Below are 22,318 nucleotides of genomic sequence, written 5' to 3'. Positions count from 1 at the left end.
TTTGAATGTAGTTTTGGGTTTTTTTTTTGGGGGGGGGGGTTTCCAGGTAGGGTCTCGCTCTAGCCTGGGCTGACCTGGAATTCACCATGTAGTCTCAGGGTAGCCTTGATCTCACAGCAATCCTCCTACCTCTGCCTCCTGAGTGCTGGGATTAAGGGCGTGGGCCACCATGGCTTGAATGTAGTTTTTAATACAGGAAATATTTCAAAGTCGGATGTGGTGGCCCACACCTTTAATCCCAGCACTCAGGAGGCAGAGGTCGCAGCAGTATCATTTTGAGTTTGAGGCTAGCTTGGCCTAGACTGACACTCTACCTTGGGGAAAAAACAAAAAACACATTTCAAATCAGTGAGTGAGTCAGTGTTAAAAAATGGTGGAAAAATTTAAACTTGTATAATGAAAAGCAAACAAGCCACCTCCTATTATACTATATTAAAAATAAAGTTCAGGTAAAAGCAATCCTAAGGTAAGATCTATGAACAAATCTTTAAATATGACCTTAAAGCATAAAATTCATTATTTACAATGGAAAAGACACTTGATTCTATAAAAGTAAAAAGTTCTAGTCTCAGTATGATGACACATTGCCTTTAATCACAGCACTCAGGTGGCAAGATGTAGGAGGATCACTGTGAGTTTGAGGCCACCTCAGTAAACCAAAAAAAAAAAAAAAAAGTTCTAGAGACTACTGTGAATAAATGAGTAAATAAAAGTCACGTATGAAGTATTCAACTCTATAACAAGGAAAGTCTGATACGTGCTGCATGTGAATTAGGAATGAACCTTGAGGACGTTATCCAGAGTGAGTCACAGAATAACAAATACCAAGGACTCCACTTACATGGGCCTGTCTAGAGCAGTCAGAATTTTGGAGACAGAAACAGAATGGGGATTGCCAGGAAAGGATCACGTAACAGGAGGTCTTCTTCATATTCTATGTGAGTATAACAGGAGATCCTTCCTTGTATTCTATGTGAGCGTAGCAGGAGATCCTTCCTTGTATCCTATGTGAGCGTAGCAGGAGATCCTTCCTTGTGTTCTATGTGAGCGTAACAGGAGATCCTTCCTTGTATTCTATGTGAGCGTAACAGGAGATCCTTCCTTGTATTCTATGTGAGCGTAACAGGAGGTCTTCGTATTTTATGTGAGCGTAACGTGAGGTCTTCTTCGTATTCTAAGTGAGTGTAACGGGAGGTTCTTCTTCATTTTCTACATAGCCCTGTGTGGCATGGAGTTCCCTGTGTAGGCCAGGCTACCCTTAATTTCTGTTCTTCTGCGTTTTCCCTCTGTCTCGTCTTGGTCATCTCCATGCTTCTGGGATGAACTGCCAGATCAGACACAGTTGATGGGAGGAACAGGATGTATTGAAGCTTACAGATCCAGGGGAAGTTCCATAATGGTGGAAGAAGCTGGCCCATTTTTCAGATCCACACACACACACAGAAAAACGACCAGGAAGCCCCCCCCCCCCAAAGCTCTGGGACCCACATAGAGCTCAAGCCCTTAGGCTGCTATTCATATGTGCCTCCAGTAACCCCTGAGGGCTGGAACCCCAGCACCTGCCCACACTGACACCTCCAGGTGGCTGTAAATCTAAGTTACAGTTTTAATAAAGCAATTGAGTCTATTAGGGGACATAAATTCATATACTGTACCCCTTGAGCACTGGCAGGGAATCCTTACTTAATTTGTAGAGTTTCCATCCTGTGAAAAGAGTTTTGGAGACTAGTGATAAAAACGATCTGTTGGCATCTGTACATTTAAAAATTATATATAATGTACACTTAGGGCTTCAGGACCTGGCTAGAATGAGTGCTCATAGCTCTGTATTGGAGGAAAGTCTGTGCTCGTGCTGCTGGGAAACTCCTTTACTACCCGTCATTTCATTTTGAAGACAGTGGTGCTTGCCCTGAGGTGGTTGCATTTGCAGAAAGGAGATAATTTCACATTATCAGAATTATTTCTAAAAACAAAAATTTTGGAGCAATCAACTAGGTGTCTATGGTAAATTACTAAATCATGAAATATGAAGCATTATGTTGATGCTTTTGGTTTGTTATTGTTTTATGTTTTACTTTTAATATAGAATAATTTATGCCTAATATTTATGAAATAGAGCAAGTATGAAAGTCACAAAATATAAAATGATTCTAATGTTATTTATATCAGTAAAGTTCAGCTGTTTATGTACATATATGAATATCAGTTCAAAGAATGAATATATACCTTTACTTGTACTGCTTATAGTTAATCAGCTTTTTTTCCCCTATAAGCAGCATAGCCAGTCATGGCAGCACACACTTTTAATCCCAGCATTTGGGAGGCAGAGGTAGGAGGATTGTTGTACGTTTGAGGCCTGCCTGGACTACAGAGTAAGTGCCAGGTCATCCTGGGCTAGAGTGACACCCTGCCTCAAAAGAGCAAAACAAGTGTGTGATGGGGAGCAGTTGCATATATTGCTTGTGTGTTTGTGTGTGTATGTGTGTGTGTGTGTTGGAAATTGAACGCAGTATCTTGTGTTTTGCATACTGGCAAATATTCTAACCCCAGTGCTATACCCTCTACCCTCAAGCTCAGTATACTGATGTGCTTTTTTTTTTTTTAAATCATCAGACCAAGGGAATAAGTGATATGCTCTGCAGCAAAATAAAGTATCCACTCGAAATTTGTAGTTGCCTATAATTTTTCTTTACTACTAAATGGATCTTCATTGTTTAAATGTACCACAGCTTCATTATCTACTCATCAGTAGGGGACATCTAGACTCATTCCATTTCCTAGCTATTGTGAATAGAGTGGCAATAAACATGGATGTGAAAGTATCTCTAAGGTAGTGTGTCAAGTACTTAGGATACATGCCTAGGAGTGGTATAGCTGGGTGTAGCTTTTTAAAAAAAATATTTTTAAAACAATTTATTTTCATTTATTTATTTAACAGAGGGAGGGAGTGCAGGAGAGAGAGAAAATGGGTGTGCCAGGGCTTACAGCTGTTGCAAATGAACTCCAGATGCATATGATACTTTGTGTATCTCACTTACGTGGGTACTGGGGAATCTAACTGAGGTCCTTTGGCTTGGCAAGCACCTTAACCGCTAAGCCATCTCTCCAGCCTGTGTGTGTGTGTGTGTGTGTGTGTGTGTGTGTGTGTGTGTGTGTGTACGTGTATTTTATATAGTAGAACTTTTGGTCCTTTTTTTTTTTTTTTTGTCCTTTTTGGTTTTTCAAGGTAGGGTCTCTGTTGCAGTCAAGTTCACATTGCTGGTAGAAATCACCCAACCAAGAGCAGCTTGAGAAAAAGAGGTTTAATTTGGCTTACAGGCTCAAGGGGAAGCTCCACGATGACAGAGGAAGACGATGGCAGGAACAAAGGGTGGACATCATCCCCTGGTCCACGTAAGGTTGACAAATGCAATAGGGGAGTGTACCAAACACTGGCAAAGAGACACTGGCTATAATACCCATAAGCCCGCCCCCAACAATAATACTGCCTCCAAGAGTCATTGATTCCCAAATTTCTACCAGCTGGGAACCTAGCATTCAGAACACCTAAGTTTATGGGATCATCTGAATCAAACCACCACAGTCTCACTCTAGCTTGACCTGGAATTCACTATGTAGTGTCAGGTGGCCTCGAACTCTAGGAAATCCTCCTACCTCTGCCTCCTGAGTACTGGGATTAACAGGTGTAAGCCACCATGCCCAGCTTTAGTCCTTTTGAATATTATGAATAAGAGGAATTTTGGGAAATAACTACACATAGAATGAATGTAATTTATATGTTTTTCTCTGAACAGTTTCTTTCCACTAACAGAAGGTAATTTACATACCATTCAAAGTCTCTGCCCATTTTTGTCCCAAGAAGAAAAGAAAGAATTTTGTGCTCAGTGTATACCTGCTCTTTTGGGCTGGACTAAAGAAGACCTTTGCAGGACTGACGGTTAGTTGCTGGATAATAAATATTTCATCAATTTAATTATTGCTTGAGATTAGAATTAATATGTAAATTAGCAGAGATAACTGAACTACAGCTGATATGTTTCTGTTTTCTATCTTTCTTACATATTAGATTGATACTTACGATGAGATTTTTTTTAGAACAGAAATGTTGAAGCATTAAAGGAAAATTTATATACACAGATAGCCTCTCATCATTTTCTGTCATGTATGTGTGTATTACTAAGGATCAAATCTAGGGTCTTGTGCATGCTAGATGAGCACTGTCCATGTATACCCAGCCCTCCATGTATAGCTTTTTAAAGCTATATCTTGTTTCTCCCTAGTCAACCAGTGATTGAACATAGGCCAAAGAAGGAATAAGAAGGAATGGCTTTTTAGTATTGGAGTTTTTTGATGTATGAATTATTATTAATTTGATAAACACATCTGCTTTGTAGCAGTGGCTACTGTAGAGATGATGGACATAAACCTACAGCATGTTACAACTGTTGTAGCATAAAAATGTACTATCATGGAAATGGCAGAAAGGATGGGGTTTCTATGGCTTCCATGTGGTTAGTGGCAATTTTACACAAGGAAATATTTTAGGTAAGATATTGAAGGATAAACACTTGTATATATGTGCATCTTGTGGAAGATCATTCCTGGTACACGGAATATGTAAGGGTGCTTCATAGTTCAGTCTGGCTGGCATTTACAATAGAAGGTTTAAGATACAGTGCAGTGGATCCAGCAGGTAGCTTTTGAGGAATGGTAGGGTACTTAAACAATTAATAAGATCATTTGTCTATTCTGTTATAAGCCCTCTAGAGTTACTATCTTGGACTGTGTCCTAGGTTTTTGGCTTTCGACATAGGCTTTTAATTTTTTTTATTTGCAAGGAGAGAGAGAGAGAGAGAGAAAGAGAGAGAGAGAGAGAGAGAGAGATTGAGATTGACAGAGTATGTGTGCACTAGGGCCTCTGACCAAGGCAAATGGATTCCAGATGCATGCACCACTTTGTGCATCTGGCTTTATGTGGTTACTGGGGAATCAAACCAAGGTCATTAGGTATTTTAGGCAAACTTCTTAAGCACTGAGCCATCTCTCCAGCGCTAATCTTTCTTTTTTATAGTAGTAGTATAATTCAATTTTTACTTTGAATTTCACTTTCAGAGGTTTTGGACATCTTGTAATGCAAAAGTGTGTCAGATATCATGGATGCTGTCTTACATGTTTGAGTTATAGAGCACCATATCCTGGTTTATTTATTTTGGTTTTTCTGTAGTCCCAGGCTGGCCTCGAACTCATGGCGATCCTCCTACCTCTGCTGGGATTAAAGGCGTGTGCCACCATGCCCAGCCTTTATCTTTAATTTTATACTCTACTCTAGAGTTGTCTTTTTTTTTTTTTTTTCATTTGAGAAACGAGTGCAAAAAGGTCTTATATAAGATTAGAGGTTAAAATTCAATATCACACACTTCCTGCCCTCCTTCCCCTCCAATTCCATATGCTGTACTGGAAACTGGATACTGGGTACAGGATATGTCTGTGCCCTGTAGAGTTCATAAACTCATTGGTTGAATCTTTAGAATGATACATTTTCATGGATTATTTATTCAATTCATTCATTTATTCATTCATTCATAGACAGTGTCCTGCTGTGTAGCCAAGCCTGGTCTGTACCTTGCCCCCACCTGCCTCTACCTCCCAAGTGCTGGGGCTACAGGCATGTATCATGCTGCCAGGCTCATAGAAGCCTTTTTAAAGTTAATAACTTGTGCAGTAAGTTTTTGGCCTTTCAGAATAGATTTTCTCTTCTAGAAGGTATTTACACTAGATTTTGATTTTGAATTTACTTTAGGTGCCTTTGGACATCTTGCTATTTTTAATTCTTGTCTTCAAACCAGAAGCATAGATGATGGAGAGCTATTACATGGTATATTGAAAATTATAATAACCTGGAAGAAAGAGCATGAAGATATTTTTCTTTTCAGTTGGTAGGTGAGGCTTTGTCTATATTTCCCTGTTATAAAGTGTAGATCCAGATTATGTATTTTATACATGTACTTTTGTACAGTATGGGATATATTTGAGTCTTTTTGTAATTATATGATTTAAAATGGAATTTTCCTAATTCAATGTCAATAAAATTATTTAATGTTGGTTTTCTGTTATATTGGTTTTGTTTTTATCACAGTAATTTATCAGAAGCAAGTCCAGAAGTACTTGGTGTAAATATAGAAATAATCCGATTCCTTTCCCTATTTTTGAAACACTGCTCATCTCCTTTGGCAGAGAGTGAATGGGACTTCATCATGTGTTCCATGTTGGCCTGGTTGGAGGTAAATTAACCTGATAGATCATCACCTCTGTTGAGTCTTTGTGTCCCTATATGTCAGAACTATGTGCTCATTCTTTAAGTAATGATTGTAAAATTCCTTTGCAAATGTCATCTAAAATACTTTGTACATATTTTTGCACTAGCTGCCATCTGGCAGGCCAGAAAAATGAAACTGATTTAATGACTTCAGTCATTCAGGGACCAGTTCTCCAAAAAATTAATAAAATGCTCTATTAACGCTCATTTTAATTTATCATTTATATTGTGGGCCTTTTAGGCTTTTATCTTTTCTTGGCAAGTTTTATTTTTGTCTTTATGGATGTAATTATTTTTAAATCATACTAAGTCATTATTTGCAGAGTAATTCATAAAAGTAAATTGAGAAGGAGTTAGTGTTCTTTTTATAAACCAAACCAGCCAGAAATATAACTCATGTGCTCTGAGACAGCAAGTCCATTAGGATTGAACTGGTTTGAATCTCTGCTTTGCCTGAGTTTTAGCTGTGGGACTTAGACTTTAACCTTGACTGATCCTGACATTCCTTATATCATTTTGTTTGTTTATTTTTAAAGTTTTTATTTATTTATTTTATTTGAGAGGGAGAGATGGGAGAGGAAAAAGGGTGTGCCAGGGCTTCTCGCTGCTGCAGACAAGCTCCAGATGCGTGCACTACCTTGTGTGTCCCACTTTATGTGAGCCCTGGGGAGTTGAACCTGGGCTGGCAGGGTTTGCAAGCAGGTGCCTTTAACTAATTCCAGGCCCTCCTTATTTTAAAATAATGTGCTGTGCAACTTGTTGGGCTGCCAAGATAACTAGAAATGCATTAATTAATTAATGTGTTATACTTGGTAAATGGTAGATAATATTTTCTTTCATAGTTTAGAAGTTAAGAAAGCACATTTCAGAATAAAATAATCATTAGTAATTATAATTGCCCAATATCTAATTTAATTTTTAAATACTTTTATTTATTGATTGGAGAGAGAATAAGTATAGGTGTGCCAGGGCCTCCGGCCAACTGCAGATGAACTTTAGATGCATGCACTAGTTTGTGCATTTGGCTTTACAGGGGTACTAGGAAACTGAGCCACCATCTTTCCAGCCTCCCAATATTTAGTTTTAAAAGAAAGTTGTTTTGAGGTAAAATACATGGTCAGGTGTGGTGGCATATGCTTTTAATCCCAGCACTTGTGAGGCAGAGGTAGGAGGATCACAGTGAGTTTGAGGCCAGCCTGAAACTATATAGTGAATTCCAGCTCAGCCTGGACTAGAGTGAGACTCAACTTTGAAAAACCAAATAGCAACAACAACAACAAAACCATGGCTTTCTTTGAGATTCTGTGCTCACTTTGCTTGCCTTTTATTGTTAAAATTCAGAGCAATGAAAGAGGAGTTTTCTCTTTCTGTGTTGTACTCTGGTAGAAGTCTGCTTATCTATTTCATTTCTCTTGTTTCTGTAGACAGCAAATGAGAATCAGGCCTTGTATCCTGTTCCACTCATACAGCTGTTGGCCTGTGTCAGCTTTGATTTGGCCTGTGATATCAGTGCCTTCTTTGATTCAGCCACTCCGGATACCATCGCCAATCTTCCTGTAAATCTAATCAGTGAATGGAAAGATTTTTTTTCCCAAGGCATCCACAGTTTGCTCTTACCTATTTTGGTTACTGCTACAAGTAAGTGAAATAAAGCAAAATACTAATGAGACTCATTGTAAATGACCGCTTGAAAAATTCACACTAAACTTCGGATGTTTAAATCAAGCAGTACTAACGTATAGGAAAGAAAAGAGCTAGAAGGGCACACTTGGGTTTTCAGAAGCATCCTATATGCTGCTGCATTATGGAACAGACACAAATTTAAAAAGTGGTGTGCTTCTCAACGTCCATGCAAGTTAACATACAGAACCTCAGATAACATGCTTACTTTACATGAATAGTCCCAGTGACATGACAGGAACTCATGAAGTTGCTTTCTTTTATAAGGGTGCAGTAACGTCATTATAACAACTGAGGTTAACTAAAATATATGTCATGTTTCTCTGTAGGACTGCTTGTAATGTTAATGGCTAATTTCATTTTCTTGGGGGACATTTGATTGGGTCAGTCAGTCTGTATTATTAACTTTCATTTGAGATGTGTATGTTTCTTTACTTTTTATCAGGAAAAAACAAAGATATGTCTGAAACATCCTTCCAGAATGCAGTACTGAAGCCTATGTGTGAAACCTTAACGTACATCTCAAAGGATCAGTTACTGAGCCACAAGCTTCCGAAAAGATTGGTTCCTGGCCAGTACACGAACTTGCCAGATCATCTGCAAACTTTGCTGAACACCTTGACCCCACTGCTCCTCTACAGAGCGAGGCCTGTGCAAATTGCTGTTTACCACATGCTCTACAAGTAAGAAGGCTTCTATTTCTTTTTTAAAAAATTTCTTTTTATTTATTTATTTGGCAGAGTAAGGGGGGGGAGAGAGAGAGACAGAGAGAGAATTGGCACATCAGGGCCTCCAGCCACTGCAAACTCCAGACACATGTGCCCCCTTGTGCATCTGATTTAACGTGGGTCTTGGGGAATCGAACCTGGGTCCTTTGGCTTTGCAGGCAAACAACTTAACCACTAAGCCATCCCTCCAGCCCCATAGGCTACTAATTCTATTTGAGTGGTTATTTTACTTCTTTAAAGTATACAACATACATTTAGTTTATGGGGTTTTAATTTTTTTTTTAACTTTTAGTACATTTGATGGGGACATGAAGAGGCAGAGAGAGAAAGAAAGAATGGGCATGCCAAGGTCTGGCAAACAAACTCCACATGCATGTGCTACCTTGTGCATCTGGCTTATGTGGGTTTGGGGAATTGAATTTGGATCCTTTGACTTTGCAGGCAAGCCCCTTACCCACTAAGCCATATCTTCAGCCCAAGTTTATGGTCTTAATCATTAAAAAATAAAAAAAATGGGACCTGGGTGTGGTGGTGCACTCCTTTAATCCTAGCACCTGGGTGGCAGAGATTGCTGTGAGTTTCAGGCCAGCCTGAGACTACATAGTGAATTCTAGGTCAGCCTGGACTACAGTGAGACCCTACCTCAAAAAAAAAAAGCCAGTGTTGTGGCATACACCTTTAATCTTAGCACTTGGGAGGCAGAGGTAGGAGGATTACTGTGATTTCAAGGCCACCCTGAGACTACATAGTGAATTCCAGGTCAGCCTGAGCTAGAGTGAAACCCTACCTCAAAAAAAAAAAAAAAAAAGAAAGAAAGAAAGAAAAGGAAAGGAAAGAAAGAAAAAATGAGAAAAATGAGGAGGGACTGAAAACCAGGCTCAGTAGGTAAAGTGTTTACCACATGAGCTTGAGGACTTGAGTCTCAGATCCCGAGAACCCATTTCAAAGCTGGACAAGGACGTGCTGTAATGTCAGAGCTGGGGAAGCCAAGACAAGAGGATCCCTAGGGCTTACAGGTTAGCTGGTCTCTCCAAATTGGTGAGCTCTAACGTCAGTGAGAAACCCTGTCATGAAGGAGAGAGCAGCCAGGCGTGGTGTTGCACGCCTATAATCCCAGCACTTGGAAGGCAGAGATAGGAAGATCACCGTGAGTTCAAGGCTAGCCAGGGACTACAGAGTGAATCAGGTCAGCCTGGACAAGCAGTGGTAAAAGGCAGCTGACGTCAACCTCTGTCCTCCACTTGAAGCATGCCCATGTGCATTCACAACTGCACATGTGTGCCCACACATGAACATGCATAACACATGCATATATGCCATACGCATGCAAAATAAATAAATAAAGGAGACTGGATTATGTATTTCAGCAATAAGGGTGACAAAAGTTATTTGATCTTATGGGTCATTTTCCCCCATATAAGTTTTATTCAGATAGTCCTGGCTACATGTAGGTATTTTAGAAAAAAATATTAAAAGATATATTCATTGTAAAATACATATTTGCTTTTTTGCTTTTGAACAAAATTTGACAATGGATAAGTAAATCTATACTCTTCTGATTTCCAGACTGATGGCTGAGCTGCCCCAGTATGATCAGGATAATCTGAAGTCCTACGGAGATGAAGAAGAGGAGCCAGCCTTGTGAGGCTTTTAGTTTGCCTGGTTTCCTTCTTGTGGTTTGGTTTATTCAGTTATCATAATTCAGCCCATGGGTGTAGAAGACTGGAAAGCAGAAAGGCACTAGTTATAGAGAATATATTCGTTCTTTACATAGGCTGTTTTAAAGTTCTGTAAGATAAGAATGAACTCTAGACGTGACCTAGCTTTCTCCTTTGTAGTTCCAAGATCATCCTTCCCGTTTGCTACTGTTCCTTAACTTCTCCTTGGCAACATGGCTGCTATGGAAGTAGTAGTATTATGTGCCGAGGGCGAGTATGATGTGTGGTAGTGCAGTGTGTGGTAAGCACTTCTCTTGTTAAGGAGCTTGTAATCTAGTACCGACGATTCTGCCCTGTGCGTGTAGCGCATAACAGGTGCTAAGAACAAGGATGGATAGCAGGTTGTGAAGGCATAATTAGTGGTGCCCAGGAAGAAGACTTTTTCCAGAAGAAAAAACAGCACACTGAAACTGCAGTTTTAAGGTTCGGTGGCATGTCAGCACGATGGAGGACAGTGTCATCGGCAGACACACAGGCATGGCTCTTGATGATGTACATGAGTGTTGAGAACTTGTCACTTAACAGCTTTTTCACTCCAGTATCTTACTTCACTGGAATGCAAGCTCTGTGAGGGAAGGAATCTTTGTTCTTGATTCCAGTCTGCATGCTCCTGTGCTGTAGCAAACCACAAGCAGTGCTCAGTTGTTCTGTGAGCATAGTGTGCAACGCAGTGTGCAGTGTAGGGAGGGCCTGGCAGAAGATGAGATGAGACAAATAGTTCAGGTGTCATCAGGTGCCTTGATGACAATAAGAACTTGGGACAGTATTTACTAGGAAATGGTATACCACCAGCTGATTCTGCAACAATATGAAGTGTGAGTTGTGGAAAGCAGCAAGCAGAAGTAGAGATAGCAGTGTGAGAGTGGTGTGCAAATAGAGAGATGTCAGGTCTTGTGTTAGTAAGGTCTGGTGACCATTTAGAGCACAGAGGACTTGGTACTTAAGGTGGATGTAGAGAAGTCTTGGCAGAAGCTTGGAGATGGCCTGGATTTATGAGCTAGGGGACAGAAGCCACGAGAGAAGAAGACCACAAAGGTAAAAGGAAAGAATGAAGTTAGAGCACTATAGAAAGGAAGTGAATGAGTATTTTGCCTAAAAAAAAAAAAACAAAACTCATAAGTTCATGGAAAATGGTAATGAATTAGATGATTCAATAATGAAAATTAAGTTACATTGTTGAGAGTTAGTGTGACTGATTTCCAACAAGACCTATAGTATGATGATCAACAGTTCATCTTTTGGGTAGATTGTGATGATCTTGGCACATCTTACACCACTAAGTAAACACTAAAGAAATAGAAAAATGAATTTCAAGGTCTTAGTCCTCTCTGTTCTTTTAGAATTTTTAGAATTTTTTTTGTTTTTGTTTTTGTTTTGTTTTGTTTTTTGAGGTAGGGTCTCACTCTAGCCCAGGCTGACCTGGAATTCACTATGTAGTCTCAGGGTGGCCTCGAACTCATGGCGATCCTCCTACCTCTGCCTCCCAAGTGCTGGGATTAAAGGCGTGCGCCACCACACCCAGCTCTCTGTTCCTTTATAATGTGACAAGGGCTTGGTAAGACATGGAAGTTTCACGACTAGCTTTTGGATTAATTTATTGCTTCCCAGTGGTATGGCTTGTTTTGTTAATCTACAAAACAGAAAGTTGGAATGGCTGTTTTACAACTGTGTTAAAGTGCTAATACCCAGCTTCTTTATTTTTACAGCATGCCTTTCAGACACTGTAGTTAGAACTGTATGAAGTGAACCTATAAACGAACATTTAAAAGTGTTTTCGGAAAATGGGGACAGATTTTTTTTTTTTAATGCTTAAAGTTTATAAGTACTTTCAATTTGTTGAGAGACAAGCTGTGAATATAATTGTGCTGTTTGATCATTGCTTCTTAGGTCACCCCCGGCAGCCCTGATGTCTCTTCTTAGCACTCAAGAGGACTTACTGGAGAACATCTTGGGATGCATTCCTGTTGGACAGATAGTTACTGTTAAGCCACTGAGTGAGGATTTCTGCTATGTCCTGGGGTACCTCCTCACTTGGAGATTGATACTTACCTTCTTCAAAGCTGCTTCCTCACAGGTAAATATACATATGGCTCTTGGTTGAATAGCTGGTTAATGCTGGGATTCAAATCCAGAGGACAATATTTGATAGTTCTGATTGTCCTGTGTTTCTTCATACTGTTCTAAACATCAGTCTCTCCTTTTGAATCAAAGGGGAAATGACATACATTTGATCTGACCTCACACAGGCAACTTCAGCTTGCTGTCAAGTTCACTTGTTACTACATCCTCACACTTCGAAGTACATGCTTTCTTTTTCCTACAAGTATCTCTGAAATGAGAGTAGATAATTTTCTTGTACATAAGAGAGCACTTCTTACATAATTTTATACTACCATAGTAATAATTTTAGAAGAAATGGAATTTGATCCTGCTTTTTGGGAAACTTGCAGTTGCTGTGGAAATTTCAGTTGCTACATCAAAGGAAATTTACTTATTTGAAAGATCAGCATTCAGAGAGAGATCTATGAAAGTGTTACTCAATGTATTGTCTTCATTATCAAAATGATAAGCTTTAATCAAGTGAAAATCCTAATGTTTTGCTCCAATTATTCTAGCAGCCACTAGATGTCTCTCTTGTATAAAGTTTAACAAGATCTTTGCTTCCTGCCCCCCCTCCAATTTTTAAAACACTTATTTTTTTCAGATAGGATCTTGCTATGTCACACAGCTGGCCTTGGTCTCAAACCTACTGCTTCACTCTCCATAGTGCTGGAATAACGTGTGGTAAACACTACCATGCCAGCTTTAGCTTTTATCTCTTTAGAAAGATTCTCACTAATTCAAAAAAAAAAAACAATCTCCAGCTCTTTTCTTCATTTGTGACAGTGTCTTGCTGTATAGTCCAGTCTGGCTTCCAAGTTGCAATTCTCCTGTCTCAGTTTCTTGAATGCTGGGATTACATGCACTCTTCATGCCTGGCTTCAATTAAGGTCCCTCCACCTCCACCCCACCACCAAGACAAGGTCTTGCTTCACCTTCACTATGAAGTCCCATGGTGGCCTCAAACTCATACTCATAGTGTTCCTTCTACCTGTGTCTCCCAAGTGCTGGGATTAAAGGCATACACCACCATACCCAGCTTGAATTAAGTTTTGATTAAATCAGCTTGATTTGTGCCTTGACAGTCAATACAAAAATACCTAATTTGTCATGTTTTATTTAAAATGTATTTAATATTTGCTGTTATTTTTCAGTGTGATTTTTTTTTTATAGGTTGTGTTGTCACTTATATCCTTGCTTTGGACAAGCATATGAGCCTGTGCATTGTTACTTGTGTATCTAAGGAGACACCAAATTGACCTACTTGCTAAAAACATTAGTTTGGTTTTCTTCAAGCCTGTCACTCATATTTGGGGCTAGTTAGTAAGCTAGTTATATTTGCTCATGATGTATTTTTACATTTATTCCTTAAAATATTGTTGATCTTGAGTCGGGTATGGTGGCACACACACATTTAATCCCAGCACTTGGAAGGCAGAGGTAGTATTGCTGAGAGTTTGAGACCACCCTGAGGCAACAGTGAATTCCAGGTCACAGCCTGGGCTAGAGTGAGATCTTAGCTCGAAAAACAAATATAAAAGTATTGTTGATTTCTAAACAATGCAGCAGATCAAGGCTTCAGTATTAAAGAGTTTTGCTTTGTATTATCTATTTCTTAAATCAGGAAAGTGACTGTGTGTCATTGTCTGATTTTCAAGTTGGGGACAGGGGCACAAAAAAATAGGACAGCAGCTTTTATAGCTTGAAACTTGAACCAAGGTGTGACTAAACCAGAAAAATTAAACTGGTTACAAAACTTTTACATGTGCATGTTTGTGCATACAGGTATGTATGTATGTAAGTTGGTGTGTGTACAGGTGTACTCCTGCATAAGTACATGTGTATGTGTGGAGGCCTGAAGGACATCAGGTATTGTTCTGCTGATGCTGTCCAATTTTTTTGAGACAGGCTTTCTTTGTTTAAAACATTTTTTAAATAATTTATTTATTCGAGAGAAAGAGGCAGAGAGAGAGAGAGAGAGAATAACCACTGCAAACAAACTCCAGAATCATGTACCACCTTGTACATATGGCTTTATGTGAGTACTGGGGAATTGAACCTGAGTCCTTTTGTTTTGCTGGCAAGTGCCTTAACTGATAAGCCATCTCTCCAGCCCCTCTCTCTTTTTGAAAAAAAAAAAAAATTGATTTATTTGCAAGGACAGAGAAATGAATGGGTACACCAGGGTCTCTTGCCTCTGCAAATGAACTGCAGATGTTGTGTCACTTTGTACATCTGGCTTTACGTGGGTATTGGAGAATCAAACCTGGTCTACAAGCTTTGCAAGCAAGTGCCTTTAACTGCTGAGATATCTCTCGAGCCTGAGACAGGGTCTCTCACTGCCTGGAGCTCACCAACTAGGCTAGACTGGCTGGATAGTGAACCAGGGATTCATCTGTCTTCACCTCCTCAGCTCTGGGATTGCTAGTGTGTGCCATTATACCTGGCTGTCTTCCTTCCTTCCTCCCCTCCCCTGCCCTTCCCTTCCCTCCCCTTCCCTTCCTCCCTCTTCTTAATTTTATTTGTTTGAAAGACAGAGAAAGAAGCATAGAGAGAATGGGCATGCCAGATCCTTCAGCCATGGTTGCAAATGAATTCCAGACACATGCGCCACCTTGTGCATCTGGCTTACGTGGGTCCTGAGGAATCCAATCTGGGTCCTTTGGCTTTGTAAGCAAACACTTACCTGCCAAGCCATCTCTCCAGCCCAATATTCATATTTAAAAAATATATTTTATTTATTTAAGAAAGAAAAAAAATACAAGTCAGAGAGAGAGAAAATGGGCAAGCTAGGGCTCCTAACTACTGCAAGTAAATTACAGATGCATGTGCCACCTTGTACATCTGACTTATGTGGGTACTGGGAAATCAAACCTGGGTCCTTTGGCTTCACCAAGAAGCAATAGCATCCATATTTTTATATGAAATTTTCTGATTGAGAAAACAATTGTGAAGTCATTCCTCAAGACATTTTGGGCTACTGGTCATTGAGCTTCAGTCCTAAAAGGATGCAGTCATGATTGCTAAAGGATAAGGCTAATCTTAAAAATGGGATTAGTTGTACTCAGGAATTTGCAAGATTGAGAACTATGATGTGGAAGGAATGTGTGGGAGGAGAGTGAATCATTTGTGGGGAATGGTCAATAGATTGTCTTGGCTTCGGTATATACTGCAAGCCAGTGTGGCTGTAGTGATGAGAAGAACATTTGAGAAAGATGTTAGAAGCATATATCAAGTATTAAGGGTGGGGATCCCGAGAACTTCTGCTGGCTTATGAAGAAAAGAACAGTGCCACATCACAAGGTGTATCTGGAATTTACAGATGTGGTGCATAAGACTTTTCCACGTAATTTTTTTTCAACATTTTTGGGGAATGAAACTAGGGCTTGTGTATGTGAGCCAAGTGTTCTACCACCGAGCTACATCTGTAGCCTTTTCTAATGAATCCTGAATGCTGAAGCAAATGCAGTTTACTGTAACATTGTATAACCCATTATACTTTGGTTTGTTCTTTTGTCTTGGCTTAATTGGGCTTACTAACACCTTCTTTGTACTCCCCCCAGCTTCGGGCTCTGTATTCAATGTACCTTCGGAAAACTAAGAGCTTAAACAAATTACTCTATCACCTATTCAGACTCATGCCAGAAAACCCAGTCTGTGGAGACATACCTACCGAGGTCTCAAATAAGGACCCTAAAACATTCTTTACTGAGGAGCTTCAGCTGAGTATTAGAGGTCAGTGAGATACACAGACACATTCTGTCTGAGTTGTATTTGTTTTCTTTTGGGTTATAGAGGATACCCCCAAAGAGTCTTAGCTATGAGAATACTGAAATTCACCATTTTCCAAACATATATAACTAGGACAAATAACTAGATCTCATGGAGAAGGTTGTAAGAACTTAATGAATTTTGGATGCTTAGTGTGTTGAGATTATAACTTTTTACTCTCCAAGTATTTGGTAAGACCTTATAGATATGTAAACACATAACCTTCAGTTGGTGAAGAAAGATGAATAAAGTTTATATCCTTCACCCTGGAAACTCAGATTCTGAAGGGACAACATGCACCACATCCAGCTGCACTCCCTTTAAAAACATGTGTTCCACCCACACATGGTCTTCAAGGGAAACCATAGGCAGATCTTTCAGTACCAGTTGGGGTTTTCACTCTTTGTGTGCCAGTCTTGTGGTCCACTTTGAATGTATAGGAGGATATTAAGATACTTGAGTTCTGATACCTTTCTGCTGTGTGTGTTTTATGAGCTGGAGCACAATTATTGAGTAATTAAGGATGGTTTTCTAGGAAAATACTGATATTAGCCTATTATTTAAGTACAAAGTATTTATCACTAACAAAGGATTCATTGTTTTTTCTCAGAAACATCAACTCTTCCATACCATATTCCACACTTGGCATGTTCAGTCTATCATATGACATTAAAAGACCTGCCCGCTATGGTTAGATTGTGGTGGAATAGCAGTGAGAAGCGTGTGTTCAATATTGTAGACAGATTTACAAGCAAGTATGTCAGCAATGTTCTTTCTTTTCAAGAAATATCTTCTGTGCAAACAAGTACACAGTTATTTAATGGCATGACGGTTAGTATGGTCTTGATTTTCTTTTTCTAGAAAACATGTTTGAATATTGGTCATATCTTCTTACATCATCCCCAAATTCTAGCCTTGATACAGAATTTAGAGAAATTTGTTTGTCTTATATTTCTAATTCTGTATCATGAAAAGCATGGTGAGCTACAAAGTGATATTTAAATTCTGGGTATCATTTGTCTGTTCAATGATGCTTTGTTATGTGACAAACCTGTTATAATAAAATATACTTCTTTTCAGCCAGGTGTGGTGGTGCATGCCTTTAATCCCAGCACTTGGGAGGCAGAGGTAGGAGGATCACTGTGAGTTCAAGGTCTCCCTGAGACTACATAGTGAATCCCAGGTCAGCCTGAGCTACAGTGAAACCCTGCCTCAGATAGATAGATAGATAAGTAATAAATAAATAAAATATAATTTTTGAGCAAGGATTTCTTATAAGACTAACTGTGAATATCATAAAGTCAGTATAAAGCATGCCTAGGTCTTAAATGTACTTATTAAATCCTTCATGTTAGATAAGTGAGTATGATAGTCTGCTTCTTCCTCCTGTGGAGTCTTTAGCTATTAATGTGAACTTATGAAAATGGTTTGCTTTTTAAATGACAAAAGAATTTAGCAAAAGTAAGTAAATTGCCTTTCTTATGCTGTAGGTTAAAGCTCGAGCTACTACTCGAGAAGTGATGGCTACTTACACTATTGAGGATATCGTCATTGAACTTATAATACAGTTGCCTTCTAATTACCCTTTGGGCTCAATAACAGTGGAAAGTGGAAAGAGAGTTGGAGTGGCTGTTCAGCAGTGGCGAAACTGGATGCTGCAGTTAAGCACTTACCTCACTCATCAGGTCTGGCACTTTTGCCCTCACTAGACACAGTTGATCTATCTAAAAGAGCAGTCAAACACAAGTTATATCTCTTTTGCTTAATATCTGCTTCAGTGATAATCTCTGCTTTAATTTGTAAAGGTTTATAGTTTATTTTCTGGTACATGATAGAGACTGATTTCATTTCACTGACATTATAAAAGATGTAGAACAACACATCATTAAGGAAATTGAATCTTTAAAGAGGTATTAGATGAACAAATGCTTTCTTGGTCACTTTTATTCCTGCATTTAAATTCTCCTTTAGTTGCAGATATGTTAGTATTCTGAAAGACTTTGACCTTTAAATAAATTTTAAAACTCCGTTGTATCTTGTGATATACCTCAGGTATTATACAAAAAGAAAAAAAAAATTTAGAGCACATATTCTTAGCATTATTGTAAAGCTGGAACAAATCAAGTTAAGAAGGAAGCTAGTTTTGTCATTGTCAGATGTCAGTTAGGAAACTCTTCTAAGTGACATTCTTATTTGACATAGGGCCCAGGCTGACTTTGGGCTCTTCTTGAGCCTCCTACCTCAGCTTCTGAGTATTAGGACTAAAGGCCAGAACCACCATATCCGTCTTAAAATGACTTAATTATTTAACAGTTTGTTAGAGAAGCAGACACCATAAAGTTTGTGGTATTGGTTCTAAAGCCTTCAAAGTCTATCTTTAATGGAGAAAAATTACATCTCTTCCTAAAACTTCAGAAGTTATTTTTAAAACTAATATTTATGAATATGATCAGAATGGAGCCAAACTGATATATATTTTTTCTTTTTTCAGAATTCTAATTCAACTTCAGAGATGTATGAAACTGAATAAGAGTAACACTGGCGGTCTTCGGAGTGTACTGATTCTTTCATTTTTCTCTGTTAACAGAATGGAAGTATTATGGAAGGCCTAGCACTGTGGAAAAACAATGTAGACAAACGTTTTGAGGGTGTTGAAGATTGCATGATCTGCTTCTCAGTCATTCATGGTTTCAACTATTCTCTTCCCAAAAAAGCCTGTAGAACATGCAAGAAAAAGTTCCATTCAGCCTGCTTGGTAAGCCTAAAGAGAAGTTACTGTTAATGTGCTCCATGTGTGTACGCAATTTAACTCTGAAAGAAAATGGTGGTGGGGGGTCGCATATGAAAGAGTGAATCTTCCAAATCTGTAAAAGATAAAAGTAGCTTTCTACACCAAGAGTATTGATGCACTGTACTAAATGGATATTTCTAACGGAATACTAAGCACTCAAGCAGTAGATATGGTTTCATGACGTCTAAGCCATGAAGGACTCTGGTGGGGCATATGGCACCAAAGCCCTTTGCTTTGTTTAAACATCATATTGGAAAGGAAGCTGGGCTCTGGTTACTTGCTTCATAGATCTTCCCTGCACCTCAGTGGTTTTGCACATGAGCCTCAGGAGATGCAGCACAGGGGAGCCTGTAGAAGTATTACCTGTGGTGCTAACTTTGGAGGCACTTAGGGAGGCAAGATACTTAGTGTTCCCTTGCTCACTTTACCATTTTAAGGTTATGTTAGCTGTATACATTGAGGTAAAAGCTTCAGAATAGGGGCTGGAGAGATGGCTTAGTGGTTAAGGTGAAGCCTAAGGACCCAGGTTCGATTTCCCAGGACCCACGTAAGCCAGATGCACAAAGTGGCCACGCGTCTGGAGTTCATTTGCAATGGCTGGAGGCCCTGGTGTGCCCATTCTCTTTCTCTCTCAAGATAAAATAAATAAAAATCTTAAAAAGCTCCAGAATATTTTCTTAACATTAAGCTTTTTCTTTTTCAGTATAAATGGTTTACATCTAGCAACAAGTCCACTTGCCCACTCTGTCGTGAGACCTTCTTCTGAAATGGTTTTCATTGAATTGATCCCTAAAGTGAGCAGATTCATTGGATTGGGATCCATCCTACAGTGCTGATGTGAGAAAGTCAGTAAGCACTACACTTTTAAATAGACCACTGCAGGAAAATCATTCTTGATTAATGTTAATGACCTACAATCAGGTTTATCTTAATCTTAAATTGCTTTATAAATGTTTGGAAACTTCTTTTACAAGAGAATATTACATATTTGAGAGAAAGTGTTTATATTAATGGTTTAATCTGTTTGTATCTTTAAAAAAATATATATATATAATGTTGTGAACAATACCTTAGGTTATAGAATTGAAATTTATGAAAGAATTGTACAACTATGTTATAACTTACAAACCCACCCAGTGTGTTTGTGTTCTCAAACAGCTGTAAGGCAGAATGAACTGAGCTGAGTTATATCTACAGATAGCTTAAGACTTACTAGTTTTAACAGCAGAATTAGTAGAATTCTGATTCTTTGAGATCATTTTAATGATAAAAATGACACTAAGTGATTAATATGGCTTATCTTAAGCTATTTGAAGCATGCTCTGAAATCCTATATAAAAGAATGTAAGCTGAACTTTAAGGTGCCTCTTAATCAAGGATTCTAAAATTCCGAAGATTAAATTCATGATACTCACCTTTTGCTTATGGAAAAATTTCCATATGTTGGTGAAATAACTTATTACTCAGTTTGAGTGTAATAAACCTCCAAAGGGTGGGAATTTGAAAGCAATGATTTATTTGTGAAACAAAATAGTTATCCCTCTATTGAGAGGAGCAAATAATACTAAAAATTAAAGATTAGTGGTACAAACAATGTCTAAGAATGCTGTAGGAGGCTTTAAATTTGTAAGGCAAAGTTTGATATTCTTACTAGCCATAGTTATACCAAATAAAGGACTTGGGGGATCTAATTATTTTGAGCCTTCAGAAATGAAAGTTAAAAGATTATAGTGCTAAGTAAAATTAGGTCTAACAGAGTGAAGTGTCTAGTCAAGAGAAAAACTGCCTTTTACCACGAACTGTTACTCTTAAATAGTGTCCAAAGTATAAGAAATTTAGAAGTTTATTACAGTCTTCCATTTCATATCTAATAGTTAAGCCTTTTAAGAGATTAGTCAGTCATTTGTGTTGCAAATGTTTATTTGACAAATGGCAACTCATGTGAAATAAAGTTACTGCCTACCACCAACTGGGTAACGTGATTCTTACTTGAAATAGTGTGACTGTGGTCGGAGGATCATAGACTAGGTGAAATGCTGTGTGAGGTATGGGTCTCTTGAGTTGCATTTGAAGATGCAGTTTTGTCTCCTATATTTTTCTGTGTAATATTTATTACCTTACAGCCTTGAGGCTCAGAGACAGGAAGGGAAATACGTAAACAAAGTCCTACTACCTCTTCTTAACCCCTTTCTGGAAATATTCTCTGTCTGTCTGTCTCTGACATGGTAATCCCTAAGGGTTGTTTCATGCCCTTGTGATAGTTACATGCTTCCCCTTTAAAAATGGTTTTATAGTAAAACTTTGTTTATAGCCTTACAGTATTAGTTCTTCTTGGCTCCTGACCCAAAGCCAAAGTAGGATAGACAATGGAATAATAGAGCATTGGTGTGTTTTTTTTTTGTTTTTTTTTTTACAGAAGCATTAAGACATCAGATTGTTGGTGAAATACTAGCTACAATGAAATAACCACTCTTCACACTTAGGACTTGTATTGTTGTAAACCTGTTACTGTTTATATGCTAAAGAAAAAGCTTTTCAGAATAAGACTGAAATTGAGAGTACTGTATTAAAGTTTTATTTATGCAGCTTTGACAACTCTAACAGAAATGATAGCAACCCTTAAAATGTTAGTATAAAGATATCTTTAAACTGCATGAGATTAAAAGCCCACAACAAAGTTATTTAGAACCTCAAAATAAATTTAAAATTTTTTAAGTTTTTATTTATTCCATGCTCTAAGTCTAATGTATGTATATGCAGTCTTGTGGTTTAATAAAATGTTATTTATACATTTTTGTGGTGTGAATATTAATGCTGTTTGATTGTTATACCACATGTGCCCATTAAAATTCTTTTTGAATATAAAATATTTGAAATATACAGAAAACTAATATAAATGCCCTTGTACTCTTCACATACTATTTTGCCATATCTGCGTCTGATTTTTAAAGAAATAAAATGTTACTCTTTGTACTCCTCCCTGTTGCCATTCTCCTCCTTCCTTCGCTAGACCCAAGATACTCTTCTGTAGTCAGCGCGCGTCCTTCCTGCCGCAGACTTTATACTGTGCTGTGTGTTTGTGTCAGTAAATGATACAGTCTTTTTGTTTTTAAATTGAGTTGTCTGTCTTGCAGTTTGTCCTGTTCATTCAGTTGCTGTTTAACACCATACTCACTTACCAGTCCTCCTGCTAGGAGTCATTTCAGTTACTAGC

The 22,318-nt window shown here is 38.4% G+C and overlaps 1 protein-coding gene across 1 annotated transcript in view; it reads left to right on the top strand.

Annotated features, from left to right (window-relative positions):
* Window positions 1-21,899, top strand: part of Ltn1 (listerin E3 ubiquitin protein ligase 1) — a 59,766-nt gene extending 37,867 nt beyond the window's left edge. The window contains exons 19-30 of the mRNA XM_045149402.1: window positions 3,795-3,937; window positions 5,801-5,936; window positions 6,137-6,281; window positions 7,741-7,954; window positions 8,442-8,679; window positions 10,291-10,365; window positions 12,330-12,516; window positions 16,106-16,277; window positions 16,924-17,144; window positions 17,804-17,998; window positions 18,901-19,068; window positions 19,808-21,899. Coding sequence (XP_045005337.1) covers window positions 3,795-3,937; window positions 5,801-5,936; window positions 6,137-6,281; window positions 7,741-7,954; window positions 8,442-8,679; window positions 10,291-10,365; window positions 12,330-12,516; window positions 16,106-16,277; window positions 16,924-17,144; window positions 17,804-17,998; window positions 18,901-19,068; window positions 19,808-19,870 — 1,957 coding nt within the window. The 3' untranslated portion in view covers window positions 19,871-21,899. The remainder of the gene's footprint in view (window positions 1-3,794; window positions 3,938-5,800; window positions 5,937-6,136; window positions 6,282-7,740; window positions 7,955-8,441; window positions 8,680-10,290; window positions 10,366-12,329; window positions 12,517-16,105; window positions 16,278-16,923; window positions 17,145-17,803; window positions 17,999-18,900; window positions 19,069-19,807) is intronic.
* The last annotated feature ends 419 nt before the right edge of the window (window positions 21,900-22,318 follow it).

The sequence above is a fragment of the Jaculus jaculus genome, chromosome 5 (assembly GCF_020740685.1).
Source record: "Jaculus jaculus isolate mJacJac1 chromosome 5, mJacJac1.mat.Y.cur, whole genome shotgun sequence".
NCBI lineage: Eukaryota > Metazoa > Chordata > Mammalia > Rodentia > Dipodidae > Jaculus > Jaculus jaculus.
Note: the sequence above shows the minus strand (reverse complement) of the source record. Positions and strands in the feature narration are given on the sequence as shown.